Source organism: Scomber japonicus, chromosome 7 (genome assembly GCF_027409825.1).
Source record: "Scomber japonicus isolate fScoJap1 chromosome 7, fScoJap1.pri, whole genome shotgun sequence".
NCBI classification, from domain to species: Eukaryota; Metazoa; Chordata; class Actinopteri; order Scombriformes; family Scombridae; genus Scomber; species Scomber japonicus.
The window spans coordinates 16,043,281-16,070,657 of record NC_070584.1 but is presented as its reverse complement, the minus strand read 5'-3'; the positions used below and the strand labels follow the sequence as shown (position 1 = coordinate 16,070,657).

The 27,377-nt window shown below is 39.1% G+C and overlaps 1 protein-coding gene across 1 annotated transcript in view; it reads left to right on the top strand.

Annotated features, from left to right (window-relative positions):
- agbl4 (AGBL carboxypeptidase 4) overlaps nucleotides 1-27,377 on the top strand; it is a 278,157-nt gene that overhangs the window by 8,787 nt on the left and 241,993 nt on the right. The window contains exon 3 of the mRNA XM_053322965.1: nucleotides 19,157-19,281. Coding sequence (XP_053178940.1) covers nucleotides 19,157-19,281 — 125 coding nt within the window. The remainder of the gene's footprint in view (nucleotides 1-19,156; nucleotides 19,282-27,377) is intronic.

Here is a 27,377-nt window from a genome sequence, read left to right as displayed (position 1 = left end):
ATGCTTCCTTCTCTGATGATTCTGATTACATCAACTTTTCATGAGCTAAAAAAAAAAAAAAAACAGACTTGTTTTCAGGTGTGTGACTATGCATTTTTAGAATAATCCAATGGGGTTTTAAATGGTTTACGTAGCTTAAGAAGTGGGATAATGTTCTTAAACCATAAAGGAACACTTAATTCTTCAGTTTATCTGAAGAATTTTAGATGGCTGGGTTTGGAGATACATATTTTTCACTGGACAGCGACTTATCATAAGTTAAAAGTAATGCAGTGCTGTGTCTATGTGTCATGACAACACTCTGTCTGATTTAATATAGCATCATAGCATCTATTGAATCTCTCAAGCACTTCATGGATTTGCTTTGCAGATTTTGAATCACCCCTCAGTAATGGAAATTGATGAAGAAATCTTTGCTCTATTGTTGAGATAAGGGAAAAAAATTAAACAGAAAAGGCTGCCAGAAGATAATGAGGATAAATGTTGAAGAAAATATTTCCACTGTTCACTGGTGATGAAGGATTCATTGTTTTCCCTTTTTGCCTTTTTCCTTAAATTTCCCAACACTGAACATTGTATTTAATCTGTCTGGCCTTATCTTTTCTCTTTTTGCCATGTTTCAGTTGTTCAGTCTCTCTAAAAAATGACAGTTTAGAATCATAGTCAAAGAAAACTTTAGAGTGCTTATATTTAAGACAGAGCGATAAAATCAGACAGATGGTTGGGAAGCGGAAAAGAAAAAAAGGAAGTAAAAAGGAGTTAGGAATATTGTGAACACTAGGAGGATGGTGGGCTGGTGGTCTGGAGGAGAGAACACAGTCAGGCTTGTCAGAAGATATTTATATACTCCAGAGTGCCCCATGAATCAGGATAGTTGAGTTTCCATTGATTAAAGAAGAGGGAAACGTTTTTACAATCAAGTCAGATGCTCAAAACGAGTGGCTTCGAGAGGCCTGAGCTTGCCGCAGTATAGCTCTCTGCTTTGCCTCGCCTCCCTCTCTGATGAAAAAACAAAGATAGAGAGGGAGCCCAAGGATGAAAATAGATATTTATGTCGAAGTGATATTTTCTTTAAATCAATATGAATGTAATTTAGACATTTTTGACACCTTTCTCCCTGCACAAATATTTTACTCGGTATTGCTCATTTTTCAGTCATATAGCCTTGTTGTTTGATTTTGACTCTTACTTTGTTTTTTGTGTAGCTCACCGACCTTAGATTGCTCTAACTCTTATGGGCTTTCCAAAAGAAGATCCATTCGTCTGAGTGGGAGGGAGCACTCCTGACATCTGATGTATTGAGAGGCACTCCCAGTCTCTCTGTCTCTCTTACATGTCCTTGGCAACGGAGAAGCTTCACTGCTCAAATCACTAAATGGCCTCTCCAGTTTTCCCTTTTAGCAGTTTTCTCTTCTCTCTCTTTCTTTTAAGTCAGGAGCAGAGTATGGAGATAAATTTGAGTTGTCTAGGGACTGTTGGCAAGACCATTGCTTTTGATTTATGCTATTTATTAGCCATTTGTATCCATAAGAGATTACTCTTTATTATTATTGTGTTTTTTTATTATTGTCATATCCTATCTGTGGCTTTCTTCAGGCATATTTTGTCAGTTTTATTCCCCTTTTTGTGTCTTATCATGGACTGTGAGTTTGCGCGTGTTATATTGGCTTGACCCTGAGGGAGGCTTCCCAACAGGTGTGTTACCAGGCGCAAACACACACTTGAAGCGTCTAAAATGGTCAGTCAAAGCAGGTATAGGTCATATTCTTTTTTTATTACAAATAGATCAGATGCGATCTTAGTGGCAAACCTATGCAGAATTTTTACCTTACTCTATAGGTCCCCTCAGCTCTATGTATATTTAGTGTTTAGTGATTTTATCATTGTTTTGGTTTTCTGACCTCCGACTTTACTGTTGTGGTCCAGTTTAACGGCTCTCATCAGCAGGAGCCAACTGTTTTTGACACAGCTCTTAAAATCCAATGGACACTGCTTACACAGTACCAAATACAAGAAAAAGTTAGTTACTAGCTTGTGAAGATAGTGGAGAATTTTCTGTTGCAGCTAAAGGGCCAGATTTTTCCCTTAGCAGTTGGTGGAGAACAAAAAAAGATTACAATACAGTTAATGAATGAATGAATATTAGACACAAGCACAGCTCCAAATTAATGTTAATGTTACGGATGTGTAAACAGGGAAAAGTTTGTCATATTGATGGATGGATGATGTATGGATATCATCACTCATCTCAATAGTCAAGAATCAACAAATTATGATTTGATTCAATTCAAACAGGTAAATATTGCACACAGCACTACTTAGTTTATCCTGGAAACTTAAATTTATTCTACATGCAACAAGTGAGTAATACTGTTGTACGCTTGAACAATATAGCCCGAATTGTCAACAAATTTCCTTATTATAAAACTATTGATCCAGGAATTTTTGCATAATAATAACAAAAGACAATTGTGCCTGTTCTTCTTGTTGATGTGATCTCTAGATCCGCTATAGACAGTCAAAGTTAGCCCTAACTGAACCATTTACAATAAGTACTTTAAATTGCATTTATTCATTACATTAATTCACATGTACACATGTAAAGAAAGTAATTTAAAAGATCAATCTCTGCATTTCATGAATCAATTGCACGTTTAATTAATTATTTGCCACTACTTGTCAGCAAAGTATTTTTTAAATTTCTTTTCTATACTAATTTGGTAGTGTTTAATGTCGCTACATGTACTTTTTAATGCGTTATTTGGTCAGGCGATGTAGTCCCAGGTTTGAAGTTGAACTGGAGAATGCCGGTGTATTGTTAGCTTCGGCTAACACGGGGAGACCACTAACGAGAGTGGAAACAACTGACGGCTACATAGTTCCGGCAGCTTATTACTGTCGTTGTTGTTGTTGTTGCTTGTACGTGTAGGTCAGGAAAAGACGTAAAAGGGACCGTATATGGTTTGTTATTTGTGTTATTACGTTACGTGTTGGACTAAATACATGGACATATTGAGGAAAGTATTTCGATGTTATGGAAACGGATTTCATATTTCACAAGAATGGATACTTGGCGAGCTGTACAGAAAGTCCTGAGTCATAAGATGATCGTTGTGGATAAAGGGAAGACTTTGAAGGTATGTAGAGATAATAGCTGTTTTTACTTTAGCTGAGTGGCTGAATACTATTACGGCTGTGAGCAACCAATATAATTCGTGAGTGGTCTTGAATGAATCAGGGCAACCTATGCTTTCTAACAATGTACGGCATGAATAAATATGTTTAAGGGTTGGTGTTTAAAACATTCAGAAGGACTTGTGGCTACCTCCCAACCTACGACCCGTCCCGTGGGCGGAACAGCGTGTTTTAAGTGTCTGCAGTTCCGATCCTCATCCCCATGTTGGCTGAAACAGACAAGTCACCCTCAAACATGCTGAAAAAAGTACATGTAGCGACATTAAACACTACCATTTTCACTTACTTTCTAGTTCGTTTTCCAATTCGTAGTCCTGTTGTTGTTGTTTCTTCTTCCGGTGTTTCGACAAAAACAGTCCCCGGTAATCCACTTCCGTTGCTTTTTTTATTTGCATCGTTTTTTTTATTTTATGCTGCGGTTTTTTTTGTTTTGTTTGCTGCGGTGTTTCTTTTATTTGCAGCGGCGTTTGTTTTTATTTGCATCGTTTTTTTTTTGTTTGCTGCGGTGTGTCTTTTTATTTGCAGCGTTACTTTTATTTGCAGCTATGGCGGGTCTCGGCCACCGTACTACAAATTTGCATGTCTGAGCAAAACAAACCAATCAAATCAAGATAGTTGTTCTAAGAAATATATCTTACCACTAACAAATATAGATTGACAGATATCAGATTTTTTCACATGGCTTCAGGTGGCTTGACAGTTTCTTACCATGGGAGGTGAAAAGTGATATAAGTGGAGTTGCATGAAATACAGAGCAAATGAAATAGAGTGATAATTCAGTCTGACATTTGGGCCTGTTGCATTTGGTCATGTCTAATCACTCAGTCAACACATTGGCTCAGTTGCGCTGGTCTGAGATGCCTCCTCTGCCAGAAAGTAGTACAAACAACCTCAGCGTTTTGTAAGTTAATTGTTGATGGCTCTGATATGAGTTATACATACGAAGCCCAGCCAGTACCTCATCCTCTCGAAATGTCACCAAATGCAGCAAGCTGTTTAGGAAATTTTGAGTAATGAAAGGATTTGATTATCAACTGTACACAATGTGTGTCTGTGAGATTTGGAAAGGTTGAGGGGAAGGATGTTCAAATACTGAATATTATGAGAAATAGCCCATTTGTAACATAAACATTTGCCTTGTTTTTACATCATGCGTATTGAAGGATAAGGTGTGACGACAACAACAGGTTTAACTTTGTTGTTGTCTTTAAATTGCAGCTTTGGGCTATTTTGTGTTTCGAATGTACTTTGGACCATCACTATTCATTGGCTCTGGGCCTGCCTCTAGCACGATGATACAAGTGTATTGTGAGTGAAAATTACTGCAACCAGATTTCTGCATTGCACAAGTGGTGCTCGCACACAAGGCCCCAGTGATTCATCCAGTAATTCATTTCCAAGCAATTCCTGACGCCATAAACACAGTTTTAGAGCAGACGTCTCATTTTTCATCCCAGGCAAGACTGTACAGTTTGGGAAAATGGCGAGGATTTGTAATGCTTTACTAGTTCATGTTTTTCAAGCTGCCTGTGTTTATTCTGCTGATTTATTTAGAAAACCTCTCTCTGAGATGAGCTTCATTGATGTGCCAGGGTTTGTTTGATAACACAAATTCATGTACAGAATATGCTTATACAGTGAAGGGTGAAATACTGACTGGAGCAGAATTTTGATAGAATATATTTTGGTCTGAATCCAGGCTATCTTGTAGGTAGCTCAAAGTAAACAGTATTGAAATTCACTCCTCAAGGGCGAATACTTTTTATCAGGATTTATTTTTTCCGTGGACATTTCAAACAGCACTTAATAGTGAACATGATAAAAATGTGCTTTAGTTATTAGAGGGACTAAAATTGTGTGTATTCTAGTTTTTAGAGGCACTCAGATGCTTGTTTGCCCTCATTTTGAAATATATAATGTTCATTTTTCTTTAAAAAGCCGTTATCAATTTGCAGTGGTTCAGAAAAAAAACGTTGAATGAGAAAGATTCACTTGCAAGTTATATAACACATAGAAATGTTTCAATGCTGAGTGAAGAAACACCAGATTGGCTCGAGCAAACAATTCAAATGATCTTTTTAAAATTGAGACCTCCCTGTGTAGATAAAACATATAGAAATTGCCACAACTATATCTGAGCGTCAAGTTCAGTCTGTGCTGATGTTTTTTGAGAATTTGCTCTATACAGTTGATAATATGAATGAATTCAGATTCAAATATAGATTTTTCAGCAGCTATTGTACAGTGTACTGTGCCTTTTTTTAGGACAGCTGGGGAGGCTCTTAATTTTTTTCTCATCCCAGACTTATAATTCATTCAGCCTTTCCACATGATATTTATTGGGGGAAAAAAAGTTGGAACAAACAGATGGCTTATCTGATTGCTATGGCTCATATACTGTAGTTCATATACTGTTTGTCTGTGTATCAGAGCTTTATATTTCTCATCAAAATCAGCTACTGTACAGAAGCGATACGTCTTAAGAATCTTCATGGTTATTAATATACTGTATTTCTTGACACAGTGCATCATTTTTCACTCACCTACCTGTACAGCACTGCTGAACATAAAATGTCTACTTAAGGTCATGCTTATAATATACAGAAATTCACCATCCTTCATCCCAACTTTTTCTCCTAATTTAAATCTAATTGAACTTAAACTGACCATGGACAGTTTGGAACATTTATATGATCAATTAATCAATGCTGCATGTGTTTTACAGTCTATGGGTGATCTGAACGCACACACTTTATCATCTGTCCTTCTAAATATGTTTACTAAGACATTTACAGATTTGTTTATACATAAATATCGAGTGCATATTATCAAATTGGTTGCACGCAAAACCAAAACTGTGAGAGTACATGATGCACACAGTTGTCTCTTTAACCATTCACCACCAGTAACTAACATATGTTTTAATATATTACTGTTCACTGTTTGGCACATTTGACACAATATAGTCTCCAACACGCCTGACTATGTGCCTCAGCTGTCATAAAATTGGTTTATTTTTGATGGATAGTCAGACATCAGATCTTGTATATCAGACACAACATCATCTGTTCTAAGTACATTTTATCTTCATTATTTGGAATCCAGATAGGGTGAAAATATTACGGTGTTGAAGTCTATCAGCAGCTGCAGAGCTGCTGCATACATATGCTCATTTGGTGTCTGTAATAACTGCTTATTGAACAGTTTTTTATTCAAAATTGGAGAGTTTCTGTACGTTCACTATTTTGTTATGTTAGACATAAAAATATTGCTTACAGATAGTGGTGGGAGCCTGGGAGGGTGTAGCAGTTTATATTTATATGGTTTTGTTCTTTTTTAAAATGAAATGAAATACAAGATTCAACCGCCACTCCATCCAAACATTTTCATATTGTCTACCAAAATTGAAGGATGGGTCATTGTTTTCTAACTAATGTTAAAAATTAATTAGGACCGGAGGAAATTTGTACAAAAACTACTGTAACAAATTCAGCCATTCATTATCAAACTGAAAGTAAAAATAGAGAGGAAATACTAAAACAAAAACAGTATCATGGTGTTAGAAACAATAACAAACTGAAAATGGGTGATGTCTAATTTCAGCTTGAATCTGTCTTAAACAACTGCAGTCCATTGATTTCAAAACTATTGACTATTGAGGTTGTTCTGTCCCACCCTCCGTCCCACCCTTTTCTTATTATGTCTGTAACCCACAATGTTTAATGCAGAGATGCTAAGGTCCAAAGATGGTTGGAGTCATGTCTGTTTCAATGCAGTCAATTTAGTTATCTCCTTTGCATCATGAACTTGGCATCGTCCTGAACCTCCGGCTGCGATGGAAAAACTTCATTTCAGAAAGCTCCCTGTGCTCTTCTTCTCTGATGAATTATGCCCAAAGTGAATTACCAAATTATGTCTCTTAATCTCCTATATCCGATGGTATAAAAAGGGATTAGTTTGTCATAGGATGGATTTACTTTTATGGTATATTTTAGGAAAAAAAGTTATTTATGTTTGTACTTTGTGACTTTGTCATATATATATTTATTACTCTGTTGATTAATTTGTCTTAATTGCACGAGGCTTGGGTGCAGTGCCTGGCAAAATTATTGCTGAAAAACTCCTTGATCTTCTGCCAAGTCATTTGAATGGTATTCAGTACTGCCTTTTGCTGCTCTTTCATTTTTTTCTTCTCTCAAAAGCTGGTATTGCATTGACAGTTGCAGCACTTAGTGTAATTCCCTAGATTGAAAAGTTGTTCCACAATGAGAGATTTCCTCTGCATTGCTCCTAACTGTTGAAAAACCCACCCCAGGATTTACAGACATCCTCTCTCCTGATTTGCCCAACTCTTGGATTCAGTCTGGCCACTTCACCTTTCAGCCCGTTAAATATGGACCAATCCGATTAGCCCACACAATACTGGACTGGTCGAGCAAATAAATGTAGAGAAGCACCTTGGGCAAAGTAAATTACAAGAGGGATTCTGGACATTACAGATGGAAATCAAGTGTTTTAAGTCTGAGCAGTGCTACTTCCTTACAACAAATACAGACGACTAGGTCAAGAGCCATTTACTGCTATACTGGATTAACTGGGCAGTACCTCATTTGAAGAACTGCTGTCCAATTTGGGGTGATTTGTTTGCTTTCGAATGGCAGGGTATAGGCACTGGAAAGAAAAACTGCCTTGTTAGAAGAATACACTTGCTTTTTGTCTGGTCTCTCTGCATTTTCAATGACCGGCGTTTTTTGTTCTTCCTTGTTTTTTTTCTTGCTGACCTATTGGTTATTGGCCAGTGATTTCTTGCCTCCCTTGTTTCTCTTCTTTTCTTGCATCGGCTCCCTGTGTTCCTGAACTCATTACAGAGCAATCAGCCCCAGGCGTTGAAGTGTGCACCCAGAGGGAGCAATAACTGTAAATAAACACTACTGCAGGCTCTCCGATAACATGTTACCAAGATGATAACAGCCCTTCTTAGCAGGCCTGTTGACCTTCTCCTTGCCTTAGGCTTGCCAAGGACTCCTCAGCTCTCCCTGCGCTTTTATCTCTAAACTCTCCTCCACCACTGGAGCCACTGGAAAGATTACTACTGAGGAAGAGAGGAAAAGAAGGATGGAGTCGCACCAAGAGAATATAAAGAAGAGGAAAAGAGAAAAGAGAGATGAGGCAGAGTGCTTGGAGAAGAAGACACAAAACAAGATGGAACAACAAAGAGCAGACCCGAGCAGTTGTCCCTCTGCCAGTGCCGCCACCTCCTCTGTCTGTCCTCAGTCTTTGTAGGGCTCCACATAATTAACTTGTTAAAAGATAGCATGAAATTGGAAACGACTTGTATTTACTCAGTAGCCACTAACACACGCACACAGACGCACGCGCACACACACACACACACACACACACGCACACACACACACACACACACACACACACACACACACACACACACACACACACTAAAAGCAAAAGATAGAGAAAGAGAGAGAGACAGATGGGTAGAAAAGGCGGAGAGAAAGAAAGTGATAGAGAGACGTAGTGCCAGATTCTAATGAAAACATCATCCAACCAGCTAACCCATCGTTTTAGGCTTGAGAAACAGATGAAAGTGAAGATTGCAATTCCTCATGGTTCACTCCCCTATACTAATGCAGAGTGTCTGACAGTAGCATGTCATGAGCTGTGGGGCTAAAGCACTGTCTGGATGAGATTGATAATACAATTAAGCCAGTTCCAGTATGAATGCATCACTATGACCCATTACTACACCAGCCTCTTCAGATGGAGCATACCAGTGTAGCTCAGGGGCCTTTTGGAAGGGAAAAATACAATTATAAAAGGCTAGCTAGAAAATGTGTTCTCTTTACAATGTGCAGGCAGGCCTGTACATCATATGTGTGAGCTGCCTGCATATCTCACTGCTGTCCTCAGGCCCTGCTTTCCTCATCTGTATTGAAACGAGGAGCTAACTGGCGCATAGATGGACTCATAACAATATGAGTTGTTTTTTTTCTATTGTCCCCTCTTATTGTATGCTCTTATCCTGTTTTTGTTGTATATTACGATTATTTTCACAAACATTTGCACATACAGTAATGTTTACAAATACACAGCCGCTGATTGTGTACATGTGTGTGTATGTGTGGTTACAGTATGTAAGACATCAGTCAAGATTATGTTAAAAATTTGATTTAAATGAAAATTATTCTTTATATTCAGAGTATGTTGTTTTAAAACTTGTGATATAAGTGCAGAGCAAATCTAGTGCAAGGCTCGGATATTTTCTATTCTATCTGAGTACAATATTCACATACCATATGGAGAGAATTACAGGTTGTTATAATCACTCCTCCTCTCCATACTGCTGGTGAACAGATACATTAGTAGAGCACCTACTCTGTAAGAAATAAGGAGCAAGATCCACAGTCCTCAACGTTAAGCCTTTATTAATCTGTTGAATGTGTGCTCCCCAAAGTTAGTCTTTTTAGTACAATTCGAAATTCCCAATGTTTTTCCAGTAGGTGCGTTGATGGGATACAATATAATTGTATAATCTGTTCATTTGGAAAACTCAACTAATTTTGTAACAGTGTAGTTACAACAGTATCTCTTCATAGCCAGTATTGGACATGTGTAAAGATAACTGTGATTCATAACTTTTAACTTGCACGTGGCATGTACGCATTATATTAAAACAGACCTGAAAAAAACACAGATCTGTCCTTTAAGCTTTTTAAAAAAAGATAGACTGCAGTTTAATACACCTGTTAGGTAGTTAGATTGTAGAAACTTGGAGGTGACCTCTTTAATCTTGCCTGCAGATGAAGTGATAAGGCATCGGGGGAGAAGGCAGGCTTTAAGAAGTCATGAGGCAGGAGATTGATGTTGCCTCAGTGACAACTTGCCTTTAGTCGAGTAGGAGAGAGAGAAAGGGAGAGAGACAGAGACAGAGAAAAACCAGACATTTAGCTGCAGGTCTAAACTGAGACCCCTACACTATGGCTTCTGCTGCTGGCTGGAATCAATTCTATCTTTATCAGTCCCCCTCTTCTGTGTCCAGGAATCCTCCTCACACTGCAGAGCAGCCGGGGGGTGGGCTGATGTGTTTTCCAATAATGAAATGGAACACAGCGAAAAATAAGTTTAAAAAGGTGCCTGGCTGGTCTCCCTCAGCAGTACAGCACTCTTTTAATCTCTGGTCTGGTGTTTAAACACAGTTGTGCAGTTGTGGCCTTCTTTATGCTAGCCAAAGGAAATTGAATGTGTTGTTTTGCATGTGTGTGTGGACGGGGGGATGTGGGTTGAGGGGGTCACCTTTTAATTGAGGTATTTCAGTCTAGTCTGTTGATTTATAATACCCAGAGTTATCTCTTTTTTGGTTAGCACTGACTACACTGCAGGCATCTAGGGATAGTTAATTTGTATAGGAACACTAATTTTTGTAAGAATCATTAATTCTAATAAAAATCCACTTAAAGTGTATTTCCCAGTTCTAAAAATAATGGAATTAACAGCTAATTTATGTGGCAAGTTGTGTGTGAAAATATAAAAGATTTAGGACATGACAGCCCACACGTCTGCTAAGGAGGAAGCACTGTAACCACACAATCTATTTCATTTTGAAACAACTGCCTATTTCCATTGTAATGGCTGGCTGTGTGAGTGAGTTCCACTTCAGGCCTGAGGCAGGCAGGACTGCTACTGCTGTACGATGATCCATCTGCATGGCAGAAACCATCCATCCAGTGGATAGCTACAGGCTGCAGGCCGGCCCATTGTGTGGGCTGAGCGCTGTGACTGCTCCCTCTTGTACCTCCGTAATGGGATTACATTAGCCAGGTTCTTCTGCTCCCTCACCAGCTCTGTCTCTCTCTCTTTCCTCCACACACACACACACACACACACACACACACACACACACGCACACACACGCACACACACACTGGGAGCCCATGTGTGAATGACTGACTGTCCACTTGGCCACCGTGTTTGCACCCTGTTTACTTGCCTATGGCCCTGTGTAATGATGCAGGTTTCATACCCATTTTACTGACACTTTTGTTTTCAGCAGCAACATATTGTTATGTGCTTTCCAGTTCCCTTGAAAAATATTTTACCTTTTGCTATTTTTCCCTATTTGTGTTCATGGGTATGTGAGAGAGAGGAAAGGAGAGGAAGAATCAGAGAAAGACAGACAAAGCCGGAGAGAGAGAGGGAGTTTTGTTCAGGGTTTTCCTCAAGGAGAAGCTGTCATGTGTAAAATCTTGTTCAGAACCAGCAATTGTGTTTTGTTGGGCTGCACCACCAGGGCTAAGCTGTTCGCTGAAAACCAATTTGTTAATGTCTAAACGCTGCGCAAGTTTTCCCTCAAGGACAAAGATTGATATTCAACATAACCTGCCAAGACACCACTGAAAAGGAATATGGAGAGAGATGATACTCAAGAGGAATTATGCAAGAGATCTCAAGGACCAGAAATTGTGTCTTTTTTCCTGTTTCTCATCTTCGTCCTCGTCTGTAGTTCATTAGCTTCACTTACACTAATACAGTCTGTCTGTTCCATAAAGAGCCAAAAATAATTCTTGACAAATCTGGTGTACTGTGCACGGCTTTTCAACATTGCACAGACTCAACATAACTTATCTTTGCTTTATCTAGTTTTATCTTTAATGCTTTCATTAAAAAAAGCAGTTGGCCGTTTATGTTAGTTAAATACTAAATGATATAGGATTGATTAAAAGGGTCAGACTACCAGCCCACCAAAGCATTTGAATCTGGAGGTAGCCACCATAAAATTAAAACTGGGATCAATGGCGTGTCATATCCCTGCTGCTCCGCGGGCTGAACATGTAATTCTAACCTTGAGGCTGCAGCCATCTCTCACGTCAGGCCTTCCAGCATCAGGCTCAATAACCCAGCCGCCCATGGCTGCTGTCTTTTGCTACCAATGCTACAGTATTCACAAGCAGAAACAGATAGATATTAGTTTAGTCTCTATCGTATGTCCCCTCTACAGATGTTAGGTTATAACCATTGATACCATAACTGTATGCACACAATATTATTTACTTAGGGGTTTACATGAATTAGAGATGCATAGATCGTTGTATAAGTATTAAAAAACAGGACATTAAAATTTAAATTATTAATTAAAATGTAAACATTGTGCACTTGAAGACACAATTTAGTTTGGTCAGGGTATAATATTTTTGTGCCAATCAAAAGCTTTCTATAACTCTTGTGTCCATATGAGGAGAGTGTATAGTTTAGGAGACCTTTTCTAGCGTTGCTTGGCCAACCTTCCTGTCTGCCTCCATGCAACAGCTGTTTCCACTTTGTTTCTCTCAGTTTCAGATAAAATACCAAAGAAACCACTAATGTTAAAGAATGACATTTTAAATGTATTAAGAATTACAAAGTATTCAATTTCTTTTTGAAGAGATACACACACACTCACCTTTTGCTGTTGTGTGCATCGATATTGACGGTTCCAAGGAGTGCAACTATGGGAAGTTTTATTTTGTATGAATTATTGTGAGGTGAGAAAAGACAAACACAGTATATTGGCTTAATGTATTACCCTATGTAATACATTAAGTATTACCCTGTGTGAATAATACTCAATTTACGAAAGTCATTGCATGTTTTTCTTTTTCTTTTTTTCAGCAGAACTCCTAGGTTTTGAAAATACACTGAAAACAGTCACAGTCAGTTTTTGATCTCAATAAGTGGTTGACTCCAGAGGGATCATCTGCATCATCTCTGACTGCATTTGTGGCCACCTATTAACCTTCTTATGACTTATCATCACAGCTGCAATCACACTGCAGCTATACAAATCAGGGAGAAAAAATTATTAGCATCAGTTTTAATTCTATTTGAAATCGATCATCTTGTAAATTTCTATAATGATGTGAGGGCAATTTTTACAGTAGAGATTCACAAATCAGTGTTATGGATTTCTTTGTTTACTCACTTTAAATCTTTAAAAAAGGCCCCCAAATAAATGAAAAAAGTGCCCCAAGAGAGCTGGTGCTTCCGTCATACGATAGCATTATTAAGACTCTGATGGGAATGATGACCTTTTGAGGCCATTATCAACTTGGTCTAATAGGCTGTATTTTGGCAGTGTCAGCTCTGTGAATAGCTGTGATGTTAGTATGAGAGATGATCGATTTGATGACACATCTGCCTGGAACAGGTGCTGCTCTACTGTCTATCTCCTCTCTTTGTCAGTGCTCGCTAGGCTAGCTGCAGCTGGGTCTGGTTCAACCCTCTGCCTGCTCTTGGCTTTATCTACTTTCAATGGCTCGGGATTGCATTGCCATCCAGCCAAAAAGCTAGTCCCTGCCTGCCTGCCACTTCTTAGCTAGCCAGACACTGTGCAAAACAAACTAGAGATGGATGAAAATTCAGCATTATCCTTTATCATCTTGTCCTAATAACGTAAAGAAAAAATTTTCATAGCAAGACTTTGCTTTTCATATCTCAAATGTTAAATTTTTTTGAAATATATTAGAATGTGTAATATGTATTGTTTAATGGTTATATTTGTCCTATAAAACACTAAGAAATATATTTCTCAATGGGTCAAACATGACTTTAAATTCTACATGTTCCATCCACCATTTGTTTAAGAGAAAACAACGAAGGAAACATTTGAAAAGCTTTTTCACCTCTAGAAAGGCTATCTTGTGGTATGCTCATTGAAATATGCCTTCCTAAAAGTTAGATAAGTAAGCTAAGGAATAGTTTCCCCTGTTTTTCTGTGTAATTATTGCTGAGATATTGTGTTCCTCGGGGAAGAGGGCTTACTCTGATAAGTGTTTATAGACACTTAGACACTGTAGACACATGTAGCAACATGTGTGCACATGTGCAGTAAAGACAAAAAGACAGTTTTCTATGAGGCCGTACAAGCCATAATTCATTCTGGCCCTTTCACACACATACATTCTCCTTACACATTCATATATTTTCACTCTCATATTTATACGTTTTCACTCACATATTTATACATTTTCATACTATAAGTAATATATATGTAAAAGCAAAATATATGTATGTTGAAAGAAAATATATGAATGTATGCATGTGTGAACGAGAGTATAGTGGAAACGGAAGGAGTATAGTGGAAACGGAAGGCAGCATTTATTGTCTACATACTCCGGTTAGTAGGTGGCGGTTATACATCTAATAAGCAATGGTTGCAACCTTTTATACAGTCTATGGTTGCAACTCGCCCCAGGTTCACCTGGTCTACGCAGTCGGAGCGAGAAACGCTGAGTCTGGTACAAACATAGTGGAGACAGAGAAGTGACCGAGAAACATCCATAGAGGAGAAGGTTAGAAGAAGAAAACATATAAAAGAAGGACTTTGACCAGACAAGGACCCGCTGACACATGGGTGTGGTTTAACAACGGTGGAGGGACAGACAGAGACCCGGCGTAGGACTGGAGAGTGAAGGCGGATGCTGCGGTACAAGACAGGTGAGTAACATCACCTCTGCTTCACATAAACTGTACGTTACCTGCTGACATTCAGCTCACTGTCTAGTTAGTCAGGATATTTTGTTCTTGCGATGTTATCTGTAGAGTAGCAGAGTTGTTACTACAGCTGTTTGACGCTCTGCACGTTAGCTTCGCAGCTAATGTTAGCAGCGTGCTAACGTAACCTACAACCTAGGTGTTGTGTAGTTGCTTGCTGTGTATCTGGTGTGTGTTCACTGCTTTCAAACGGTTTACAGGCTGTTACAGACTGTTTACAATATTTGGACGATCTTGATTTAGAGCAGCAGGTTATCCAGGCATTGCAGAGGAAAAGTAAACACGCGGTAAATCAACACTAGAAAATAGAAATGTATGTCTGTATAAAACAATAGCTCAATACAATTTTTTTTAAACTGCTTGTTGTTAGTTAGATGTTGTTTAATATGATGTTTGTTTAATTCAGCTGAAAAAAAATCAAGGCCAGGGCTCTGTTCCATAAAGCAGGATTACCATATAGCCAGGTTTATTTTGTTAGTCTGGCTCATTTTCCAGCAGATTGGGTTCCATAAAGCAAGCTCAGCATAGTTCAAGCTCAGTATAGTTCAAGCTCAGTTACCACAGCAACTTATGCTGGCAAACTAACCTGGTCGGACCAGGCTAATTGTCAGGCTTATCCTGAAAGAAAAGAGATGCTTTAACATATTATATGGCTTCATGAACCACCATAATTTAAAAAGAAAATTCACATAAAGTCGACATAATAATAGCATAATCTAAATATATATATATATACCCAGCGTATAGTATTGTCAACTTAGAGTAGAGTATTGTCAACTTAATTATATATATATGTATGTATTTGTTTCTGTGTGTGTGTGTATTAATAATATAGAACATTGAGGCCTGACAGAATAACAGCCTCATAAATATTGAACAACTGCAAAAATATTTGGACAAGAGATGTAATATTTAAATCTGCATGTCTTTAACTGGTAGGAAGCGTTGTTTTAAAAGGTATTGGTTATTGATTAGTACATTTAAATGTACTTAAATATCTAAAAAGTCAACTAGTGTTTAGTGGATGCATGTCTAGGCATTTCCCTTTCTTCTGTTAATTGATTAAGGTCCAGTCTATATAACAACTTCAACCCATGCACTGTTTCTCTGTTTGTGAAGGCGTGTCCCTTGGTTGAGGAGCTTGTACATGACAGAACTGTCATAATACACAGGGCACTGCAACAAGAGCACACCTTCAGAGACAGATCAGACCCATTCAACCGATCTGCAATTTCCTGCCAGCTTTTCTCTTGGATTTTATTTGTTTTTTTGTGATCATATGTTTAAATTCTTCATATATCTTCAGCAGAACTGTGTGCTAGAGACTGCTGCTGCTTTTTGGCTCATTTGTGGTGGATTTTGTCATTGTGAATCCGTTTGATCTGTGTTCGATGTCATGGGCTGCATGTGAATGGCATGCACACTCAATTTAGTCTGAATACTCTAGCCTGTCTTGAATTAGTTTGATTGCGTGAACGTGGATCGGCCTTTATGGAACCTCTTTAGCCTGATCTCATTTGCTAGGCTCATTCAAGTCAGGTGTTTGACAATAAGTGCCGCTTTTCTGAGCTTGCTTTGTGGAATAGACCTCAGGTGATTTCCAAAACAAACATAAAATCAGCATATATTTGCTCCACACAGTTGTTACAATCTAACTTTATATGAATGTTTTACATTGCACATTACTTTATCTTCTCAGTTACTCCTCTGGATTCTTCTCAAGACCTGCTCGGCTCCTGCTTGGCTCCTGCTCTGCTCCCCACAGCATTTCCCCTGCCCCAGCCTGTCTTCAGCCATTTCCCCAATTCAATATCCCATTTCTATTCCCTTCAATAAATGTCTTTTCCTTCAGTCGTGCCTCCTCTCCTCTCTGTGTCACATACTTAGCGTAACAAGCTTCATCTAACAACTGAGTATCGAATTATGTAAGACTTTATACAATTTACAAATATGTTTGTGTATATTTTTCTTATTTCTACTGATATTGTGATTGTTCTGTTTTATACTGATAATAATACATAGATTAAGTCATTTTACTCTGCAATGATAAATTGAAAAATGTTATTACAAACACCCATGTGTTATTTTCCATATTTATTTTAAATTTTCACCAAACAATGAGACAAAAAAAAATTGAAACCTACAAATTAAATAAGAAAAACTTATAAAATTAGGAAAATACAGTAAAATAGTCTGGGTGAAGGATCTCCACACACAGCAGCTTGGTATCACTACTCTTCTGTCTCTGAGTGCTTCATGTTGGAGGGAATCTGTATCTCTGGTAGAAACACCAGGCTGTCTGAACCTGGACATGGTGAGGTGATGCTGTAGGGTCTCCAGGTGATGAAGACAGTAGGTCGAACATCACATGCTTGGGTCCCTTGTCAGACAGTACTACAGCTGATGAGGCTGCTCAAGGTCCAGGTCCTGAATTATCTCCTCAAATGAGAAAATTGTTAACATTTCATTAATGTTCATAAATCAGACACTTCAGACTCCGCCATGTTGGTCAGCTTGCGCAGTGGTTACTTCTGTTGCAATGACAATGCCATGAACTTCGGGGGTTCATGGACGCGGTTAGGTGTAAAGTTTATGTGAGAAGTATATATGTGTATGTGAAAGGACAATATATATGTGTGAGAGTGAAAGTATATGTATGTGTAAAGAGAATGTGTGTGAGAGAGTGAAAATATGTATGCGTAAGGAGAATGTATTTGTGTGAGAGTGAAAATATATATTTGTGAAAGGAGAATATAAATGTGTGAGAGTGAAAATGTATGTATGTGTAAGGAGAATGTATGTGTGTGCGAGGGTCAGAATGAATTATGGCTTGTATAGCCCCTCATAGTTTTCCTCAGCACATGTAACTCATTATAAAGGTAATTTTTCAACCTGTAGCCTCTCTCTCCCTCCCACAGACACCCCCACCCCTCATGCTGGATGTGCGTGCTTGAATGTAGAATTAGCAGAGTGTAGATGAATGAATAGATGAGGTACATCAGTTATATATTTCAGCCCAGCCACTCCCTAATCAGTCCAAATAGTGCTCTACAGAGAGGGAGAGACGGATGTTTTTTCCAGGCACCAGTGTGCTGGAATGAGACGCCACTCATTATTAGTATTACCTGCATAAGCTGTTAGTGGATGAGCTTCAGATGTAAATACAGATCAGTCATTATTGTTACACAATACCGTCTTGCATTTTCTTTCTTATTGTGTTGGTGTTGCAAATAAAAAATACCATTATAAACGGAAAGTTTAAAACTGCTGTTGTTTACATTTCAGAGCAGCTGGTATTTTTCTGTGGTCCTATATAAACTAATGATTGCACTTCTGTGGGTAGCTTCAGTGGAGCAGAGCAGTTTGTGTGTTTGTATGTCTGTGTGTGTGTGTTGCAAGCTGACTAGTGGATTAGTTCTGTCCGATGGCAGAAGGAGAGGGATCTACTTTGACAGTGTGGTAGTTAGCCCATCTGTCTATAATCAGCTGTGTGTTTGCGTGTGTGTGTGTGTGTGCTGCTGTTATGGTACTACCTGCCACCAGGTGGTCAACAGTGCCCTGATGCAGAGTTGGGTGCCTTGTGGTCTGTTTAGTTGGCCAGCAAACTTAACCCTTCAACAGCTGATGGTCTTATGAAGCATCTAAGTTCAACATTTATAATGACAGAGTTCACTGGTCTCATGTATTGGGTTAGCCTAGCATTCAGTTAACATAAGCTGTAGGTTTATCAATTTTCCATACACTAATCTGACTTCAATTCCTTCCTCTTTGCTTTCACTCTGACAATCATCAAATCTGCATGCACCACAGGAGTATCTAATACATGTGTGTGTCCAGATATAAATCAGAAGCTACTGACAAGGTTTATATTTAGAATGCTTGTCATGTAATCATCTACTAACCAGTCATCTTATAGACAGCTATGAGAATTGAAAGTGGGGAAATAGTTCCCATTGGATTAATTATACTTCCACTGATCATCTGGATCTTTTTGCTGTGGATAGTATATTGTATGTCAGATATGGATGGCTGGAGCAACTCTGTCTGTTGGTCTTTCTGCTCCTCACACTTACTGCTCTCTATGGGATTGTTTATATTTAAGAGACTTACCAATGTAGGAAAATGTGAATATATATATATAGTACAGTATATAGTACAAAAAAAGGCAGACCACTATGACAGTGATGCACTGGTTAGTAGACATTTGTCTGTGACATATTGATTTAACACATCTGTCTTTAAAACAGAGCCTCAATTTGAAGCAAGGCTGTGATGTTACAGCAGCATCCTGTTTTGTGATTGCCTGCCTTTCTGTCCGTAATGTTTGTTGTGTATTGATGGCAGAGTTGAAGGGAAAGACTTGTGGACTGCTCAATTCTACTTCATGCTAATTTAAACTATTTCACTGCCTCTGCAGGGAACCTTGGCCGTGTTGACTACATCAGTGAGTTTGAGTTTGACCTCTTCATCCGGCCTGACACCTGCAATCCTCGCTTCAGAGTCTGGTTCAACTTCACTGTGGAGAACGTCCGTGAGACACAGGTTAGCATGCTGTTGTTTTATATAGTGTTGTCAGACATTATAAAGGAGGGATTCTTTCCTAACTCATACAATGTAACACAGACTTCAGTCAGTGTTTTCTCACATCATCAAGTACAAAATGTCTTGTTAGTGCCAAGAACCCCAAGCCCTTTCTTCATATCACAAGTGTGGCCTGATAAGGCTGCATTATGGATAAACGTGATGCTGTGCAAGTTGGGATGATGCATAAACAGCTGCAGCAACAAACACATCCAGCTCAACTTTACTTAACCTCTGGATAAGAAACCTAGTTAGTGAGATACAACATAAGGAAATGAAAGCTACAAGCATACATAATGATAAAAATCAAACATTAAGTAAGAATATATACAGTACATTTGCTGAGAAGAATGATTATATCAATATACTACATATCTGGAAAATAAGTTGTCAGATTACATTTATTATTATTATTGTTGTCAGCTACAAATTCAGTGTTGAATAAAAGGGAACTGACATGTTAGGAATGGACTTTTGGTGGCCAGCAGTATAGGCAGTCTAATGAAGATAGCCATGATGCTGCCTTTATGAGACCAGAAATATAATTATTTTTTATTAAATTTACTGCTAATCATGAACTGACGTAAATAATTGTCAATTAACCACTTTAAAGATACAGGAAAGGTCATTATTTTGAGGATGATGTGAGACCCTGTGTTGGAATGTTATTGTTCACTTGGATGAACATAATACAAAGTTTTTGGAAGCTATTGTATCTCAACAAGGTTGATGGTGAGCAGAAGATGTTACTGGTATGAAATAGGGTGATATGCAGGTGCGATAATGTTTCAGGGATTCAGTAGTCCAGAGTCATAGCTGGTAAACACTGATGGCCCAACACATCATTTTTAATAAGACACACCTTTTTTCATCCAACCTTCCAGCAAATTAATCATAAATAATGTGCTGTGACAAAATCATTAATTGTCTTTTTTGTGCTGTGGAACTATGTAGCATGCAGTATTGTTGGATCATATGTTTATAACATTATCTATGAACCCCTTCAGATTTGAAGCAATCTTTTTTTTTTGTACTTCACTTCTTGTCACAGCCTCCTTGCTTGATTATGCCAGGAGAAATATGAGCTCTGTGATTGGCTGACAGATGTGTTCATGTGCCACAGAGATACACTGTATGTGGGAACAGTGAGTGTGGCTTTGGTGAGATGGTGGCTTGTTTGCCATTTAAATATGACTTTAGAGGATAAGAAGAAGGTAAAAATATTGGCATTAAAGTGTGACTGCTGCTACTATGTAATTTTTTCACAGACAAGCTTGACAAGCTTAGATATGGAGCAAACAGAGAAACAGAAAGAGCAACAGACCGAGGGAGGGAGGAAGAGATGAGTAAGAAAAAACCAAATAGAGAGCAATAGAGAAAAGACAGAATAAGGCAAGGATGAATCCACAGCATGCTGTTGCTGCTGTCTTCCTGTAGTGTGTCCAACACAGCCTATCTGAGGCTATCAGGCCTATCAGCCCATCTCCCTGCAGTGCTGTAGTCAGCACTAATCACATTTTATGGCTCTGAGATGAATGGGAGGCCTCGGCTTGGAGCCGGATCGATCCCAGGGCCAGATAGACCAGCACCAGCAGCCTGCAGCCTGGGCCAACAGGATATTTGCTGTTGTGGCAAAATGACAGAGAAAGTGTGAGGGAGAGACAGAGAGAAAGTAACTGGGGAGGGGAATAAGACACAATATATGGCAAAAGATAGATAATTATTGCGTATACAAACAGAAGATATACAGTGGCACATGCAAGAGCAATCCTACATGTGATGAGAACAGATGAACAAACATTTCCATTCCATGCTGTCTCTCTCTCTCTCTATACTGTAGGCAACCTCACAGGCTTCTTTCATAGAAATCTGTTTTCTTATCTGTCCAATTTCCTTCTTCAAAGAGGCCTTGTGTCAATTTAATCTACTCCAGAGGTGTTGTGGTTAAGTGCTGCCTGTGCATTTTGTCAAGGTGTGTATGTGTGTCAGTATGTACACATTGTGTGATTCGAATGTGTCTGTGAGCCCAGAATCATCAGAATTCACATAAATCTTAAATTTACATCCTAATGGTTGTAATTTTGTTATGATATGAACCAAAAAAGAAAACAGAGAAATTAAACAGACAAAGGATAATAGCATGAGTAAATAAACCAACTAAGTGCAGTTGTGTGGGGAGAGGCTGTGCTATAGAGATATCAGTGGGTTCCAGGGGAGAACTGGGCTGTTGGAGTGTTTCATCCAGCTAAGCCTTGCTAACTCTCAGCCTGAGCCAGGGGAATGGGGAACAGTAAAAGCCCGTGATATTGGAAGTGAGATGGCCATTTTGAAGGAATGTAAGCTGGTGAAACAGATTTGGTCTGCCTCAATCAGCTTAGCAGCTTTGTGGAAATTGGCTTCACCGTAGCACCGGTTATGATGGATGGCTGGATGGATGAATGTCTCTTTTTTGTATGTCCTTTCTTTTTTTGTGTTTCCCGAACCACTCACTTACCTCAAAAAGCCCAGAGCAATTCTGGTTAAGTTGGTTGCAATGACTGGGACCATGTGACACTATTTGACATGATTTGATGCTCATGCAGCGCTAAGTGTTGGGTTTGCCTTTTTTTCTTTCCATAAAAGTCTTTCAAAATATATTTCTGTAGATAAATCTGAATTTTGTCACAATTTTGTCTGGTGGCACAGTGCATTGGAGTTGTCTGTTTGGCAACAAAGTGCACCCCTACGTCTGTGGCATCTGTGTCCGTACCGCTGCCAGACGCAACCTGAAGAAAGGCTTCAAATTTTCTAAGGCTGCATACAAGAAAATGACTGAGGACCACTTTACCAACAGGGATCCAACATGTATGTGACAGGGCAACTACAGGAACAACAAAGACTGCTTCTTTGCCCGCTTTGAGACAAAAGGGTTAGACAATGTAGCTACAACCCCACCATACAGACACAGGAGGTAAAGCTAACTCTCAGCACTGTGAATGTTCGGAAGGCTGCAGGGCCTGGTGAGATTCCAGGAAGAGTGCCCAAACACTGAGGCTGTCGGCTTGTGGAGATGTTTACTAACATCAATAACCTGTCCCTGTCCCAGGATACTCTGTCCCTGTCCCAGGATACTCTGTACCCGCCGGTTAGTTATGTCTTAGTAACTCCCTGTGCATGTGGATCAAGGACTTCATACTCGATGCCCACCTTTCTCTGAGCCTGATCGTTAACACTGGCATACCACAAGGCTAAGTGCTGTGTTCCCTTCTCTATTCCCTTTAAAAATAGAACTGCATCCACAACACAAACAACTCAAACACATTTATCAAATTTGCAGATGACAACAGTGGTTGGACTGATCTCAAATGGGGACGAGACAGCCTACAGAGACAAAGTCTGCAAACTGGCAGGGTGGTGTAGAGGAAACAATCTGTAGCTGAACATCCAAAACAACAGAATTTATTATAGACAAAGTGGAGAGGGTTTCCAGCTTGAAGTTTCTAGGAACCCACATCTCAGAAGACCTCACATGGACAATCAACTCCACTGCTCTGGTCAATAAGGCTCAACACTACTTTCTAAGGATACTTAGGAAAAACAACCTGTCCATGAAGCTGCTCGTGTCCCTCTACCACTGCTTTACAGAGAGTGTTCTGGCATACTGTAGTACAGTATGGTATGCCAACTGTTCAGCAGCAGACAGGAGAGCTCTCAAGAGAGTCATGAACACAGCACAGAAAATAATTGGACTCCCCCTGCCCTCACTGGAAGACACCTTCAGTTCACGATGCTTCCACAGGGCCAGCAGCATTCTGAAGGATACAACTCACCCCCATCATCAGCTCTTCTCTCTGCTACCATCTGGAAGGTGCTGAACTTCCAGCCTCAAAAACAGCTTTTACCCAAGAGCAATCATTGAACTGAACTCTGTCTGTCCCACTACCACCATCCCCTTAACATCATCACAATACTTCACACCACAGGACTAACAACTGCAATAATATTTCCATACAATTGTGGAAATATGTAATAACATCTGTAAATATTTGTATATACAATAAACGCAGTAATATTTTATAGGGTGCAATAGTATTTGGAACAATGAGCAATAGTTTATTTGAGTTAATCTTTTTAATTTTTATGCTTTTATTATTATTTATCTGTAGGGGAATGTGTGTGTATTTATATATGAATGTGTGTGTGTGTGTGTGTGTGTGTGTGGGGGGGGGGGGGGTGGTGGTACCCAACTAGACAGAATTGACACATTTCTCTTATAGAGACATTCGGTTTGCCACTCCAGAACAGTCATCACATGCCATCATATTAACAAGGCTGCTTTGACTGTTAATGCTCTAAGCTAACTGTTAAGCTAGGCTAAGGCTAGTTACCTGCTAACATTAATGTTTTCATAAAGAAAACAAGGGAATCTAATGATATGTGAACTAAGCACAGAAAAGGACATGTAAGATAATAATAAGAGGTTACAGCAGAATAGATAAAATACAAAATGTAGCATAATGACTGAGTTACAGTTTCACACATTTTAATCAGATTTCTATCTCTACAACATTTGAGAAATGTAAAACCAGAGCATAATTCATATTTGAAAATTATTTTACCTTACAGTTGAGTTAATGAATGTGCCTTTGTTGTTTACTTGCCACTTGTTTCTTGGTTGTACCTGTAAACATTTGATATGTTGGCTGCCCTGCTAAAGGAAATTGATGTGATAGTAATTATAGCAATTTTAATTTTATTCAATATCTTCTTTTATCATAAAATGTATTCTAACCAAACCATTTTTGCACAGTCAAATGTTATTATTATTATTATTTATCATATTTTTTGCCATATCGCCCAGCCCTAGTTGCTCCTGACCTTTCAAAGCACAACCAATGAGATAACAGCTGTATGTGACATATGCAAACAGGGGAGGTAGAGAGTAATGGAAGAAAGGCACTATACTCTGTGCCCTACCTCACGGTGAGCTAAAAGCAAATTTCTTATCATATGAAGGCAGATTTAGAGTACCATTCAAAAGTTTGGACACACTTTCCCGTTCCCTTGAATGAGAAAGTGTGTCCAAACTTATGACTGGTGCTGTATGCTTGAATACATCAAAGATATCTGAGATTGGCATTGTTGATTTAGTTTTCATCAGTCACTTCATTCAACAGTACAGACAACATAAAAGCAGGGTGTAACATGCAAAAAGGCAGAAGAGAAAGGAGAAGAAGGTTAGTACTGTAACAGCAGAACGTTCCTCATCTTGTTTTTATTGTGGTTCGATATATGGTGTCATACTTAACTATGAGCTTCAATCATATTTTAGGAAGTGCTTCTTTAATCATTGTTGCTTCTAATTTGCCATTTGGAAACATAAATACATTATCTGGTTTACTTGTCTCGGTCATGATAAAGATTTGGTTACTTGGTAAACTGACTGAATGTTGAGCTGTGTTGAAGTGTCTTGAAATTTGGCAGTTATTGACTTGTACAATATTTACGTTCAAATCCACAGTTGTGTCAAACAATGTATTTGAAAAAAAATAACATTGCGTAATTGTAGCAGAACTACATCTATTTGAGCTGTTGGAAATCATTACATACATGTTTTGCTTTTTTTCTTACAATTTATTGATGAAATGATTAATCAAGAAAAAAATCAACAGATTGATTGATAATGAAAATAATAGCTCCAGCCCTAACATTGTTTACATTGACTAAAATGATCAGAACTCAGTAATATGGACCCTTTAAAAAAGTTTTTCATGATGTCCAAACTCACTGAATTTCAACTTGACATGTAAGTTCCAGCGACCACTATTTCATTTCAGCTTCTGCCTATGTTATGAGCAGAAACCAGTGGATGAGTTGATATGACACCCCATTGGGTAAGTTGATATGCCATTCCATTCTGCTGTAGGGGTGTGCTTGATGTCAGGCTCCGTGAAGGGCACGGCTGTGAGCTATTATCATAGGAGCCTTCAGGGAGCCATTCATAGAAGACAGGCAGTAAAACCTTGCGCCGAATCGCCTTCGACTCCTCCAACTGCTGCAGGGGTGATTTGTAAGCCTCACTTGTCCAGGGAAAGCACAGTGCAGGACGGTTACTCTCCATAATCAGGAAAGAGGACGGACTAAAGCAGAATAGGCCATGTGTTACCTAAAATCCCTCAAGAGCCATCATCACTTTCCTGTTTCAGACAATACTCACCTATTTAAATTCATCATCAGTCAGTGATGTTATGTAATTTGTCGTGGGGGATAAGTTGGATGGCACATTAAGTTAAACGTTAAACAGGATGTTAAACCTATCAGGAAATAATTATGGATCATGTGTTGGTGACACTAATCAACCAATCCTACTTAATGGCAGCTACTATTTTTTGCAGAATGTGATTGGGCTAGAACGAATTCTGTAAATGAGTATGATATTATATGAGTCAGTTATCACATGTCATAATGCTTAATTGGGTTTAAAAGGCCTTCAGACATCCTCTACAATGTGTCATTTTCTAAATGTGTAATTTACTTATCAGTTTGAAAGATACGGCATTAATATACTGATGTCTTGTGTTAAAGCAGAGAAAAAAGTAGAGGAGGATGAGTGAGAGACAGAGAGATAGGGAGAGAGTAGCGTAGGGGCTGGGTAATGGATGTGATGCACATTGATTTTTTTTTTTTTTCAGACAGAGCAGACAGAGGCAGGAAGAGAGGGTATAGGAGGAGGAGTGGGAGTGGTGTATTTACGAGAAAAGTCGTGTTCGTGTAAGCAATACATTTCCCTCCCTTCCTAAATAGAGCATGTTGCTGCAGTTCTGGGAAGTGAGCTGCTGGTTGTGGTGTGTAACATCAATGCAAGCCTGTACAATTGAGGTTCTTATCTGAGCTCGCTGCTTGATCAGCTCTGGACAATGTTCTGGTGTAGGAGGCCTGTCTCGGCCATGTCTGTAGATCAACACATTTAACTTTACGCTTGCTCCTCCCGATTTTCCTGGCTGCACACACTGCACCCTGCCTTATCTATTCTACCTAGCTCTCCTCCCTATCATCCATACTCCTTGCATCTTTCCACTGTCATGTCTGTGTGATGTCCTTCAGCGGTGACAGAGGGGAAAGAGGACATGCAGGTCTCTAGTGAGCGCCACTGGATTAACGTTTCCTAATCATGGCTGGCGTAGCGTGGCCACAACTCTGCACCACAGACAGCTGGTTGGTGGCGGTTACTCACGGCATGATCACATTGGATCTGCCTGAGGGAGCACTTGCTGTATATGCAACTCTTGGATTAGACTTCTGCTCATCCATACATACTATCCATACTATCAACAATATACAGGCATGGGCTTATACAGACTCACAAAGATGCATATCTCAAACTCACGCACACATAGAAAAACTCTTACATGCTTCTCAACAGGTTTGCCGCCCCTGTCTGTCTAAAAGACGCCACACACAAACTGGCTATTCCCTTGCACTGCTTATTCTTTCCTCTTTGCCTCTGCTACATATGGCACAAGGTAGATAGGCATGTATCCTTTGCTTGTGGTCTTCTTCTGCTTTGGAAGTTCAATTTTAAGCTTCCCCTCTCTACAGTATCCAAAGGAGACACATTGGCTTCTGTGTGACTCTGCCAAAGGGATTATTTAACTTCAAATACACCACACAGGCCCAGAAAGTTTAGGATCCTAGTTTCAAACCCCTGTAGGAAGTTATGGAAAGAGTTGTAAAAGACGCACAAGGCATAAGACAGTTGTGTCAGGGAGCATAGGATATCGTAAGTGACCTTGTTCTGTTAAGGGGAACTAAGGCTTGCTTCCATATTGTCAAGGCTGATGCTCCCCAGATCACTTCATAATGACATGGACAAAAGGATATGACAACAGAAAAGAATGACTTTTCAAATAGTCTCTCTGATAGCAAAGTCAGTTTCCCTGGGTTATCTCTGCTGACACAAGGTTCCTTATCAAAATTCATTGGCTTATTTTTAGCTTGATTCACTTTAGAAAGGAGGCATGGAGCTTAAGGGGCATGTTTTCAAATAAAGCAGACACACTTTTTATTACCATTTGAAT